Genomic DNA, 14,304 nt, shown 5'->3' with positions numbered 1-14,304 from the left:
CTACAAAATCGAGTGTTCAAATTATTTTTCCTCAATTCCGGCATCTTGTGGAAAATAGATTTAACACTCGCATCAAGAGTCTATACTCTGACAACGGAGGTGAATACATTGCTCTAAAATCCTATTTTTCGGTTCATGGTATTGGTCACTACACAACCGCCCCTCATACTCCCCAACAAAATGGCATGTCTGAAAGACGACATCGACATCTTGTTGAAACCGGTCTCACTCTTCTCACAGATGCAAATTTACCCCGTTCATATTGGCCTTATGCCTTTCAAACAGTTGCGTATCTAATTAATAGAATGCCAACTGCAACCTTGAATAACCGAACTCCATTTGAGAAGCTTTTTAATCAAACTCCAGATTATATCAAACTCAAACAATTCGGTTGTCTTTGCTTCCCGTTGACCCGGCCATATTATAAACACAAGCTTGAGCCCAAAGCCAAGCCGTGTATTTTTGTGGGCTACTCACTCTCTCAAAATGCATACCTATGCTTAGAGCCCACAACCCATCGTGTATACCACTCACGACATGTGCTATTCGATGAAAGCAAATTCCCCTTTGCTGAACTACGCCCTAAATCCCGTGAGATTCGGACCACTCCACCATTCTCTACTGAATTTAATCATCCCGTAATCCTCTCTCTGCCGACCAATCCGTCCCAATCTCTGCAGACCAATCAGCTCCAATCTCTACCGACAAACACGCCTCAATCTCTGCCGCATGCTGCTCCTCCTGCATCGAGTACCCACCAGACTTCGGCACCTCTGATGGACTCGTCTCCTCCACCGATTCCTCGCCAGGTATGTGTCCCTTCCTCCTCTTTATCTGATTTGCCTATTATTTCTCCCATAAATAATCCACCCCCATCCGGTTCTGATATACCACCTGTGACCCGAAGCCATAATATGGTAACTCGTTCTATGAATAATATTTATAGACTGAAAAGATCATTTCTGGTCACTAGGCATCCTATCCAACCCTCCTTTGAACCAAACACAGTTAGTGAGGCCCTATCTGATTCTCGGTGGAGAGATGCAATGTCCTCTGAGCTCACAGCTCTCATGCGCCATGGTACATGGCAGCTGGAAATTCCTCCACACGGATGCAATATCATTGGATGCAAGTGGGTTTTTCGGATAAAAAGGTTGGTTGATGATTCAATTGAACGGTATAAAGCGCGATTAGTCGCCAAAGGTTTCAATCAACGACCCGGTCTAGACTATAAAGAAACTTTTAGTCCCGTAGTGAAACCCGTTACCATCCGTACTGTGTTGTCCATTGCTGTAATTAGGGGTGAGTTCGGTCCGGTCCGGTCCGGTCCGGGGAGGTTTTGTGGACCGGACCGGACCTATTCGGTCCAGGGTTTTCCCACCCTGGACCGGACCGAATTTCATCAGGACCGGTCCGGTCCGGTCCTATTCGGTCCGGTCCGGTCCGGTCGGTCCATTCGGTCCAAGGTTGACTTTTTTTTTTTTTTTTTTTTTATATCTAATGACATTTTTTTTAATATTTATGTAATTATATTGTAATATATTTAATATATATACATATAGTATTATATATATATTAGTAATATGCTAATACTATTAGTCTATTAGTAATAATACTATAACTAATAAATATATGTAATAATAACTATACTATAACTAATAACTATATGTAATAATAGTAATAGTGATAACTATATATTTATATAATATGCTAATATTTAATGACATTTTTTTTAATATTTATGTAATTATATTGTAATATATTTAATATATATACATATAGTATACTATTATATATATTAGTAATATGCTAATACTATTATATAAATAATATATATAAATAATATTTATTTTTTTTTTATTTCTATTCGGTCCGGTCCGGTCCGGTCCGGGGTGAAAAACTCCCGGACCGGGACCGGACCGAATCTTTTCGGTCCCTTAAAAATGGGACCGGACCGGACCGGACCCAATTCGGTCCGGTCCGGTCCGGTCCAAACAGTGCCGGTCCGGTCGGTTTTGCCGGTCCGGACCGGCCGATGCTCACCCCTAGCTGTAATAAACGGTTGGTCACTTAGACAACTTGATGTCAATAATGCGTTTTTGCATGGACATCTTACGGAAAAAGTATACATGAAGCAGCCCCCTGGCTTTCGGGACCCAGAAAAACCAAGCCATGTTTGCTGTCTTCGCAAGGCTATATACGGTCTCAAACAAGCACCCCGTGCTTGGTATTCTACTCTTAAGCAAGCACTGATTCAGTTTGGATTTCTGAATACCAAGTCTGACTCTTCTCTGTTTGTTTACACTGCTGGTTCGATAATTGTCTATTGCTTAGTGTATGTTGATGATTTAGTCATCACAGGAAATGACTCAAACCTTGTGGCAAATATTATTACTCAGCTTGGCCAAAAATTTTCCATCAAAGATTTGGGTCCCCTGCATTTCTTTCTTGGCATTGAAGTTATTCCTACAAGTCATGGACTGTTCTTAACACAGCATAAATATGTCTGTGATCTCTTGGCTAAAACAAAGATGGATGGCACTAAGGATGTTACAACTCCATTATCAACCTCGATTGATCTAAAACTGGATGATGGCACTTCAGCAGTAGATTCAACTGAGTATCTTCGTGTCATTGGAGCCCTGCAGTATCTTTCTCTAACTCGACCTGACATCAGCTTTGCAGTCAACAAGTTATCTCAGTTCATGCATCGTCCCACACTGACTCACTGGACAGCCACAAAACGATTACTTCGTTACTTGAAGAACACGATCTTTCATGACATAACCATTCAAAAAAACAACAGTCCAACACTCACATGCTTTTCTGATACTGACTGGGCAGGAAATCTGGATAATAGAAGTTCCACCTCCACTTACCTCATTTTACTTGGTACCAATCTCATCTCATGGAGTTCAAAGAAACAACGAGCAATTGCAAGGTCATCTACCGAAGCTAAATATAGGGCGCTGGCTACTGCAGCATCTGAGTCTATGTGGATACTTTCACTGTTTCAAGAAATGAAGTTCACACTCAAACAGCCACCCTTATTGCTTTGTGACAATTTACGTGCCACACATCTTAGCTTCAATCCAATTCAGCACTCAAGAATGAAGCATATTCAGATAGACCTTCATTTCGTCAGGGATTTGGTTCAAAAAAATGTTCTTCAAGTACGACATGTCCATACCAATGATCAGCTGGCAGACTTACTCACAAAGCCTCTCTCGCTTCAAGAAACAGATCAACTCAAAACCAAGATCGGACTTACTGATGGCAGCCCGTTCTTGCGAGGGCATATCAAGGAAGATCCTACAGCCAACTCAACGCTAGCTCACAGTCAACAGACATAGTAAAATCAGAAAAGATTTGTGGAAGCATAATTCTAGGATCAGTTTCTTATTTGGTTGTAACTTTCTGTAAATATAGAATTTACGTTACTACTTTCCATAGTTAGATTGTTCAAATGATTTATATAAAAACCTGCTATGTACTTCAATATATTTTTATGAGATTTAGAATTCTTAAAAGCCAACAGCAGTGTTAATTCTTTACATTATATTCTCACTAAAATTTCAAAAAAGTTGCAACGTATACCCTAACTATAAAATTCAATCCTTAAGATTGTGATAATTTGCCCACCTTTTTAAAATCAGCATTAATGATCAAAACTGGACAAAAAGTGGGATATGCCAATTTTCAATATTTAAAGGGTGCAATGTATTAGATTTGATAGTTAGCTCTATAGTGAGTTGGAACGAAATAAAATGAAAGTTAAATAAAATATTATTATAATAAATTGGACTACCATGCCGCCCAGCTCTTATCGCCCAAGTTTTTTTTCATTTTTCTTTTCACATTTTTTAATATATTTAAATATTTTTAAAAAATAAAAAAAATACATCAATATACTTATAATCACTTCCTTAATCACTAAGTAAAAAATATTTTTTTTTTGTTTTGCCTGATAGTACACTGTAGCGGTACAAGTTGAGAGGCAAGCTAACTTTTTTCCGTTAGAATATTATTTTTTAATATTATTATTATTTTGAAATTTGAAAATGGTAAATATTTATTATATTTTGTGTGAGAATCTTAAAAAATTGTAATGATTAAATGAGATGAGATAAATTGAGATCAACTTGAATCCAAACGGAGCTAATGATCACATCAACAGACAAAAAGCATAGTATCAGCCAGACAAAAATTGAAAAAACAAAAAACTAAAGATATAACTTCTGAAGTGCAACCTGTTTATGTATAGGTTATAATTCTCTTAAAAAAAGAGAGAAAAATTATCCACTCAGTCCTTTGACATCCAAGGAAGAACAAAGAATTGCAAAATTCATAGTCCCTTACGAAATCAATCTTCCCAGTGACAAAGAATGAAAAGGTGATATGCCAGTATACCGAGGAATGAAAAACTGAGCGAACAGCTGCTGCTTGCTTTTTAAATCTGAAGTCACCAGCAGTGATTGCTACAGCTCTTGGCGTTTGATATAATCATTCAAACTTATGCATTACATATTCAGATGACTGCCAGAGTTCTTATGCCCTTTTAGATGCTGATAGATTATAGAAGCTTTTTTTTTTTTTTTTAATAACGAGGTATCCGAGAACTTTCAATGCCCTAGATAAGGCTCTGGTTCTCGACTAATCCCCGAGGTAAAAGACATCTCTGCCAGCAAATTTGTCACCTTCACCACGGTGCCTTGTTCGTAAGGACCAGAGATTAGCCAGGAGCAACCCACCTATAGGGTCTCCTTTCGATACCTTCCTTGCCCAGATTAGGGTCTCTAGGAAGCCTTTTAACCTCCTTCTGGGAAGCCTTTTAACCTCCTGCTCCGGAGGGGTATAGATTATAGAAGCTTATGCATGGAACAACTCTAGCAATGGCAACATCACATTAGGGATTTGCCATCTGATCAACCAGCACTTCACAACTCACCATAATATATCAGTAATGTCAAATCACTATATATAATTCGTTTCTTTAATTTTCTTTTTATATCCATATACTGAATTCAGTAAAAACTAAATGAATCATAGACAATTTTATGAAAGTAATTGGACTGGTTTCAGGTCCTTAGTCCATGTCATATATATCCCCAAATATGTTTTCTCCCTGAATTATTAGCCTTTTGAGGCAATCCGAATATGCAGTAACTATCCGAGTATTAAATCCTTTGAATCATCAAAAGACTAATTTCTTCTAAAGTCATAAGCTACTGAAGTATTAGATAACTAAGGTGAAAATGCATGTCTTTCTATTAGAGTAGCTGAAAATGTTTGTCTTTCATGACAATCAGAAAGTGAAGTCAAGAAGCCCCAGCTCCCATTGAAGTAAACTTCTGAGAAACAACCTCAATTGTGCCATTTGAACCCCAGTGCAATCATTCAAAAGCTTTACCGGCCAAATCATTCCTCTACTATGGAAAGCCCCGTGCAATGCAAGTCCACCTAATATATAAAGTAAATCAACTTCTTTAAGATTCCATCCATAATCCGGGTGCCTAAATGAAACTACAGCAAGAATGTAGATACCCGGAGAAATTAAATGTATAGAAAATCCTTGGGAGATAACTCTCACAAAGTGGCCTGTCAATCTTCATTATCCACTTCAATTGTTATACTAACTTAAGACCATAAATTTGTTATCCATCACATGAAGGCATTCCATGAACCTTGTAATTGGAGTTCCAGAAAATATTCAAGACCAGAAACAATTTATAGCCAACTGTTTTATAACATATTCTTACACACCAACTGGTGTAAACACCATAAAGAAGAATGAGTAGCATGAGCTTCAAGTTGTACATCACAAGTCCATAATCCCTCCCTTTCTACTACTAACCAAGTGCCAAACACAATTAATTTTCAAATTCCACTAAATACTTTGTCACTGCAGATCTCATTCTCAAAGCTTCCTGTCTTTATACCAATTTCTCATTCAGTTAACTTCAGAGTGCAGATGATGAAATTGGACAAGTAAAAATATTTCTCCAAACTTCCGAAGGTCTTCAAGCAACGAGAAACCTCACCATTAACACCAAACTCATTCTCTTAAGGATACAGTGAGTCTCCAACCACTAAATCAACCTCCAAAGGAGCACTACAACTTCAGACGCTGATCTAAATATGCAAAATGTGCTATTTAATAGAGTCATGCAGGGTCCTTTTCTTCTGGTGACTGAAAAACGTTTATACAAGGCCTTGGAATAACCACAAGCGAACTCACCTTAATAATATGAGCCTGAACTTCTGCCACTGAAGTAGTCATCATCCAAGCGACGTGAGGGGTAATCAGGAGGATATGCCCCTTCATCTAGCTGCAAAAATGATTATTTTACCATATAAGAAAATTTCTTACCTAGATGTGGAAGAGAAAAAATAATATATTTTAAGAGCACAATATAACCATACATCTGATCGAGAAGGCTCATAATCCCTAGACATATAATCCCTTCCATATCTGGTATACGCCCCTTCTCTGTCTCTTCTACTAATCTCATCTGTTAGAACTGAATCCATAATACAGCGTCCATATTTAATTTTCAAACAGAGGAAGAGTAATGTATTTAAGGACATATGCGAGCAGAAGAAGAAAAAATATTTATATAGATACATGTGAGCCTGTGTGTTTTCAAGTACCTCTTTTGTAACCCATTGTGGATGTTTTTGTGACATACACTCCATGAGAATGCCCTGTAGATCTCCGACTACCTTCATTGTACGCAGGACGAGACCCACGGCCCAGCCTACCATAACAGCAACAAAATCAGCCATAAGTATTGCAAAAATAATGGCGCTGTTAAGGATTAGGATGAGGATGAGAAAATAGTAATTTTTGCTTTGCCCAAAATGAAAATCATGTTTTAAAATGTCTAAAATGAAGGAGACATAAACTACTGTTTTCACACTACTAATTAATCATTTTCTGGTCTAAGATATTTGTGAATAATTAAGGATTGAAAGTTAATTTTTTAGTGGAAAAAAAGGCATCAATTCTTCTTTTGGAATTTGATGTGATAAACAGCAAGGAACAATTCAGATAAGTGAGATGAATATAGCATTGACTTTTCAAACTGGGGTAATCAATACTCCCTAGGGGAACCAACTAAAATAGAAAGACACACAAGTTACTTCGGGATTGAGGGAATAAAAAGGTAAAGCACCCAGGCAACAGGCAACCTTGTAAAGTTACTTCCATAAGACTTGTCGCTGTAAGGCAAGTCAGAACTGCTTCCCCCATAATCAAAACTGGCTCGTGATTGCCTAATTGAGGCTTCAGCATAATGAGAATGATCTTCCTCCTAAAAAAGAACCACTTAATTAGGACAAGGTGAGGAAAAACAGAAGCAGGTGTATAAAAAATTCCAATACATCACTGACAATTGCAGAATGGGGACGCTTTGAGCTGGTGGTAGAACTGTAATCACGGATATAACTGTCGCGATAGTTTGAGGGTCGTTCCACATATCTTCCATAGCCATAATCATCGTAAGGAGGAGATGGTCTATGAGTGGCAGCCCGAGAAACCTTCCTTGGAGGACTTCCTGAGTACCCAGATCCACGTGATGGGTAAGCATCTCTATAAGAAATTCTATTGAAAGGAGCTCGACCAAAATCAGCTGGCCTGGATAATACTTCGTCTTCCAGGATGTAGTCCCTCTTTGAGCCGGTCTTTCCATAAATTTGAACTGTCCCAATAGAGACAGCAATAAGCCAGGGGAAAGAGGGGGAAGGAAAATGGTAGAACCATTATTATTACAGAAAGTAACAACATACCGGTGGACCTTCTACCGTATGATCTCTCTGGTGAAGAATATCGCTGTCCACTCCCAAGACCATATGATACATCTCTGTCCCTCGGACCATATGATCGGTTAGAAACACCATCACCACGACTTTGAATACTTCTCCCACCATGATCTATAGACCTGTGACGATCAATGCGAGAAATACTAGAGCCCCAGGAACCCCTGTCACCCCGACCACTGCCATATGCAACAACATAGCCTCCCCGAGCCTGTCTAGCTGACTTACCTCTTTGGCGTGGTCTAGACAACCTTGCCCGAACCTTTAACTGAGAAAAGTATAATTATCTCTGTGAGCATACATTACTTGCATAAGCTCTAAAAAGAGTCTAGCTGTCCAAATAAATTTTGCTAGACTGCTATAGAGAAATAAAATTGGATAAATATCACTGCAGTATCTTACTAATAATCGTGACTAATGACTGTGGGGGAATATTATAACATTGGGAAGTAGAATAAATGCATAAGATTAGAATGTAAAAGACTCGGTGTTACAGCCACATAACAGTGGAACCTGATGATCCTTTCTCTCACTTTTCTAAGCAGTTAAAATTGTTTATGGCGTTCTTATTCTGACCCACTTTACAGTTAGCACATGTTTCATGCTCTCCATCATTAACATCCAGGAAGATCGCAACTCATCTAACATTTCAAAGTTTTTTTTTCATAAGTAATAGCATCACTGTAAATCTCAGACACAAATAAAAATCGACATGTTTATATTAGTACATTATTTTCCCCACTTCAAACACCTTATACATTTTATCACTAGACACTTAATTGTTCTCATTTTATGAAACTATATAAAATAAAAGCATTGAAATTTTCTACATGACTGTAAAAATTTAAAAAAAAAAATTGCCACAAGGATGCTCAAAGATCATGTAACAAAAATAAGGTCGAACAAAAAATAGCAGATTACCTTCCTATCTCCGTCACCAAGCTCAGCATTATTTACACCATCAACACAAGCCACAGCAGCATCATGCGAGTCAAATGTTATAAAACCAAAATCGGTTCTTTTAGCAGCTGGCATATTCCGAGCAAGTTCCACCTTTTCAATCTTCCCAAACTTTTTGAGATAGTTCTTGACGTGATCCTCATCCCAAGCAGGAGGCAAACTATCAAGGAATACTGTCCTTACCTAGAAAAGGGCATCACAAGTTTTATATAACCGTTGTTGCTAAAACTTCAACAAAAGTATATTAGTAACATTTCTAATTTTGAATTATACAACAAAAAGCTGCCAAGTTATTGTTTCTCACCTAAGTGTGACCATTAACAAGAAAATAAATGACATAAGAGCTGACATACAAACACACAACCAGACATATAAGCATACATTTATAAGTTTAAAAGGAGAATAAGATCCCAAATTTTGCAACTCTCTCTTACTGTCATGAGAACCAATAAACAAAAGATTAAGATAAGAAAAGAAGTGCATACATGTGACATAATTTCATCATCTGGTTCAATGAAGGTATCTGCAAATGCAACCCTGGCCGTTCTGTCTGTACCAAAAACAACGTCCCTCTTTTGCAATCTCTTGCAGGCTTCCAAGGCATCTGCCCTGCACGAGAAATCTAAAAAAGCAAAGCCTCGATTCATCCCCTCATTGTTCATATCCTCGACTAGAGTCAAGTCCTCGTATTTATAGACTCCATAATGAGCAAGCTTTTCTTTCAACTGAAGTAGAAAAGACAAAATCCAAATAAGCTAACCCAGATAACCTAACCGATCAGAGGAAACAGTCATTCTAAAGCCACAAACGCATACAAGAACTTAGAGCACTTACAATGTCCTTTTCCCATGTTTTGCATATGTTACCAACAAAGAGAGTGTCACTATCTTGACTTGGAGCCACCCCACATTGCTTCCCATTAACCTGATAAAACTTCAAAGTTATACATGACTGTGGATAATTAACCATCTCTCATTTATGGTGAAAATCGAGGAAAAACAGCAAATCACTGATATCATAACTACTTTTATCAATAAGAAACATTATACTATAGTATTTTATACTATGCTAGATTTTCTCCAACTAATTATGTCCTTCATGACTGCTGGAACGGATGATTTAACACCTCACTCACCACAATCCCCCACAAAAGCAATTTTCAAGGATCATCTTAAGAGAGTTCTTTTATTAAAAAATTAAAATGAAGATTCAGCAAAGGGTTCAAGTTCTTAAAATAGATTAGTGGGAGGAGCTTCCTAGAATCATTCAAGAACCTTTTTCCCCTCTTAATAAAGCAACCGCTCAAGAAACTTTCTATAGTATCTCAAGTAGAAGGAATAACTAGGAAGAACAAAAGAGAAGAGATAAATACCACCGGGTGCTTAAGTTCATAAATAGCCCGTCTAGCCTGCTCAACAGTCTCAAACCGCAAGAAAGCGAAGCCCTTGTTCTTATGAGTTACTGGATTCTTCAGAAGTCTGACTTCAGTGATCATACCCACCTGGCTAAAAACCTTTCTAAGATCTTCCTCGGTAGCATCCCGGTCCAACCCCCCTACAAATACTTCAAATTCCTTGCGTTTCCTCCTCTCTTTAACCACATCATGATGCTCTTCCTCATAGTCCCCTATTTCTTCATGCTCATCCCCAACATGCTCCTCAACCACTTCTTCCTCCTCCTCCACTTCCTCTTCTTCTTCCACCTCGACTTCCACAATTTCTTCAATCATGCCATCCGCATCAATTCTCTCTACCCCCCCATCTTCCTCATTTCCACCATCCATCTCTACAAACTCTTCCATGTCTAAGTTTCCACCACCATTCTCTTCTGCTTCAAACTGCCGATCATTATCTTCAAGCTCTAGTCTTTCTAATCCCTTTTCTTCTGGCAAAAAAGGTAATAAGCCTCCCGTTGTAGTTAATATATATATATATAAATATTTCTTATAACAAAATGTACAAAATATGATAATGATTCAAAACACTATACCTGTTCCAGTCAATCCACGAAAAGGCAGCTAAATGTATACTTTCCCCAACAATCAATAAGTAAAAAGATTATCGAGGAACACTAATGTGTTAATTGCTGGAACTTCGCACGTGTTGATATAAATTCGACTCTCTGGTCGCTAATATTTTGCATGAAATATTTTATAAGATACTTAAGTTTATATATCGAAGCTTTTGTTCAGTGTTAACTAGCCAAGTTCAAGGCAAAAGTGGACAGTGGAGATTAACATTCAAATACTGCAATTCGATTTTGTTTCTCCGGAGATGTCGAAGCAACCAAACAGAGGATGAACAACGGGTCAATGGGACAAAAACATTTTTCAGAGGATAGGCTAAAAATTGGATTATCAAATTTCTCTTTCTATATTTTCTAACCAATCAAGCAGAGCATGCGTTGTTGCTAATTCGACCTCCAAAAGAGGAAAGGGAAAAAAAAAAAAACAGATACCTGTTCAACACTATACATCTTCTGTTCTAAGGTATTTGTGGGGTAAGTGTGGTACCTTCGATAGGAGGGACCGAGGGTTCGCGTGATACGGATACGCTTTGTCGGAGCAGAGGCCTCTTCTTAAGAGCAGCAGTGGAGGCCGTGAAGAACCGCTTAACAGCGCGTGGAGGCATTCTTTTTTTGGGCTTTTAGCTTCTGCTGCGACGAAGCTATGAAAAAAGGAACTTTATTTTGGAGAGAAGGAGAAGACTCCGAGAAATTGCGATTTCTCGAAGTCAAGGTCAAGGAGGAACGGGTTGGGGTTGGCGTGGGGTTGGATTTTGAGTATTGTTATATACAGATATGCTCACGTATTAATTTGTTTATAAATATTAATTTATTTATATATTTATATTTATAATTAAAATTAAAATTATTTTTAATAAAATTTATTTTTTAACTAATTACATTATATTAATATATTAATTAATATATAATTATATTTATAATTATATTTTTCTTTTAGATCGTTAGAATCACTGGCACAATCGTAGCTTAATTATTAAGGTGCGGTTTGTATTGTAAAAATTGATACAAGATGGGTTAGAGCATTCACAGCCTATTTCTCATAAAAAATTTTATAATTTAATTAAAAAATATATTTTTTAAAATTTTATTTAAAATTTTATTATTTTTTAAAAACTTCATACATCTCATTATCTATCGTTTCTCTATTCTACTAAAATAATATTTTTCTATTTTTTCTTTATTACTTTTTTCTTTCACTTCTATTTACAAATTTAACTACACAATATTTTTTCTTATTTTTTGAATTATTACTCTAGTGAATATTTTAAACAAAAATTTAAATTATTTTTTGTGGGTATGATAATATTTTTATAATTAATTTTTTTATATTTTTGTAATTATTTAAATTATTTTTAAAATTATTATTTAAAACTATAACAAATATGAATATAATAGGAAGTGGAGATGATTGAAAATAGATAAATATAATAAAAAATGTAAATGATTAGAATAAAATATTAATAAAAAATAGTATGAAAATGTACAATAGTTCCCTAAATATGGGACATCATTATATATTTCACAAATATTTTCCTCAAAATGGGAATTTGGATGTAGACATGATTTTAAGCAAATCTCTAAAATTTCTATCAAATTATGAGGGCAAGTACCATTTGTGATACTGGTTGGGATGCTCTTATGAAATATAAAAGTTAAATAAAATATTATTATTATTTTAAAAATTAAAAATTATTTTTTTATTATATTTTATATAAAATTTAAAAATATTGTAATAATAAAAAGAGATAAAATGAAATATTTGTATTATTTTATTTCAATTCATTTTATTTAATTATTATAATTTATTTAAATTTTATTTCATTTTATTTAACTTTCAATTGAACTCATCTTAATTCACTATATAAATATCTCCTAAAATACGACAGAGGGATTGTGCTTCTCGGCTGTTTGCTGTTTGTGACTTTTTGTGTTTGGGTGGACTGTATGGTCTATTGCGTGAATATTAAGGCATTCGGTCTGGTCTTCTCTACTTCCTATATAAGAAATAAAAATATTTTATTATCGAGATATTTTTTTAACTTTATCGAGATTGATACTAAAGTTAATTTTTTTCAAGACTATTTTATTATTAAAAATAAGGCTATTTATCACCTTAATTTTTTATTATTCTTTCATTATTTTATAACATGATATTAAATAATTAGAAATTATTTATTATATTTTATTTATAAACATATTATCTAATACCTCATAAAATAATGAAAAATTTATATTTTAAAATATATTTAAAAGGGCCTAGTTTGTTTACTAAATACTAAACTATTTCGTCTCATCTCATCTAATCTAATCATTACAAATTTTTTAAATTTTTACATAAAATATAATAAATAATCTAACTTTTTTAAATTATAAAACAAAATTAATATTAAAAAAATCATATTATAATAATATTTTATTAACTTTTAACAAAATATATCATCTCATTTCATTTTAACTGTATAACTAAACAAGTATTTTTTCTACAATTAATATGAAAGGTTTATATAAGAAATAAAAAAAAATTATTATTGAGATTGATATTAAAGTTAATTTTTCGAAAACTATTTTATTCCATAACATATTTATAAAAAACCTACAATTAACATACAGTTAATATGAAAGTTTTTTATATTAGTAAAGCTAAAAAATAATTAGTATTTTAATCTTTTTAAAGTTGAATAATGCTACGGCCACATTGGGGAGTCACCGAAAGATCATGCCAAACGTTCAAATTTTTTTTTTAAATATTTTTTAAACCCCTTAAATATTTTTAAGAAAAATCACAAACTCATTAAAAATATTTTTTTAACTATTAAATAAAAAAATACAATCAGTAGGTTTTGTCAATGGCTTTCCTATAATTTTAAAAGAAAAATTATAATAGATCTCATTATAAGTCGTGTATTAATATACCGATTTGTGAAGCAAAACTTAAATGCATCACTTTTTGTATTTGAATAGAAATGGATCTAAATTTTAGATTTAAACTCTCATGTTTGTATGTATAGTTGAGATGATACGAGTTTATCTATAAATAGTAATGAGTTAAGATATTTAAGGGAATTTTATGAATTCCAATGAAATGTATTTGGATGTATAAAATAAGTTTAAATTTTTTATATAAAGTTTAAAAAAGTAGTTGATCTTATTAATAATTGATTTGTTGTCATCATGATAGAATAATAATAAAATTTTCATCAATAAATAGTGTTTATTTAAAATGGAAAAAAAAAAAAAAAGTTATTTAAGATGAATTAAGTTATGTGTATTTGAATAGAGAGTATATACATTCATACAAAACTATCTTTGGTGATATACGATCAATTTAGCATCTAAACGGGCCCTAAATCTCATTGGGACATGATATATTAAAATTTAGATTTGAGGACCAAATTTAGACTTTTTAATATTTTAAATGTCAAATTACATTAATAAATAAATAAATAAAACACAGTCTTTTAAATCTATTGACTTGAATTCTAAATTTTGTCTCTTAAACAT

At 34.4% G+C, this 14,304-nt stretch overlaps 1 protein-coding gene across 4 annotated transcripts; it reads right to left on the bottom strand.

Moving 5' to 3' along the window:
* Positions 1-4,232: 4,232 nt before the first annotated feature.
* LOC122310517 lies at positions 4,233-11,548 on the bottom strand. Of its 4 annotated transcripts, none has more exons than XM_043124436.1 (12): positions 11,291-11,548; positions 10,151-10,662; positions 9,613-9,702; positions 9,264-9,503; positions 8,740-8,961; positions 7,789-8,086; positions 7,393-7,700; positions 7,192-7,313; positions 6,652-6,758; positions 6,424-6,521; positions 6,239-6,329; positions 4,233-4,886 (listed from the first exon to the last, which is right to left on the bottom strand). In XM_043124436.1, exons 1-11 carry the CDS (start codon positions 11,406-11,408, stop codon positions 6,240-6,242), a joined length of 2,205 nt encoding a protein of 734 aa, XP_042980370.1. In that variant the 5' UTR covers positions 11,409-11,548; the 3' UTR covers positions 4,233-4,886; position 6,239. The 4 variants fall into 4 exon arrangements, with proteins under 4 accessions (XP_042980370.1, XP_042980368.1, XP_042980369.1 ...); XM_043124434.1 differs by lacking the exon at positions 4,233-4,886 and adding an exon at positions 5,054-5,460; XM_043124435.1 differs by lacking the exon at positions 4,233-4,886 and adding an exon at positions 5,708-6,132.
* Positions 11,549-14,304: the final 2,756 nt, after the last annotated feature.

This window comes from Carya illinoinensis, chromosome 5 (assembly GCF_018687715.1).
Source record: "Carya illinoinensis cultivar Pawnee chromosome 5, C.illinoinensisPawnee_v1, whole genome shotgun sequence".
Classification (NCBI taxonomy): Eukaryota; Viridiplantae; Streptophyta; class Magnoliopsida; order Fagales; family Juglandaceae; genus Carya; species Carya illinoinensis.
Note: the sequence above shows the minus strand (reverse complement) of the source record. Positions and strands in the feature narration are given on the sequence as shown.

What these genes read in the sequence shown, in the direction of transcription:
- LOC122310517 (XM_043124436.1), bottom strand. Translation starts at nt 11,408, where the DNA reads ATGCCTCCACGCGCTGTTAAGCGGTTCTTCACGGCCTCCACTGCTGCT. An exon ending in ATGATGAAATTATGTCACAT is followed by an intron (nt 8,962 to 9,263) that starts GTATGCACTTCT and finishes GCCCTTTTCTAG; the next exon opens with GTAAGGACAGTATTCCTTGA. An exon ending in CACAATGGGTTACAAAAGAG is followed by an intron (nt 6,522 to 6,651) that starts GTACTTGAAAAC and finishes TTATGGATTCAG; the next exon opens with TTCTAACAGATGAGATTAGT.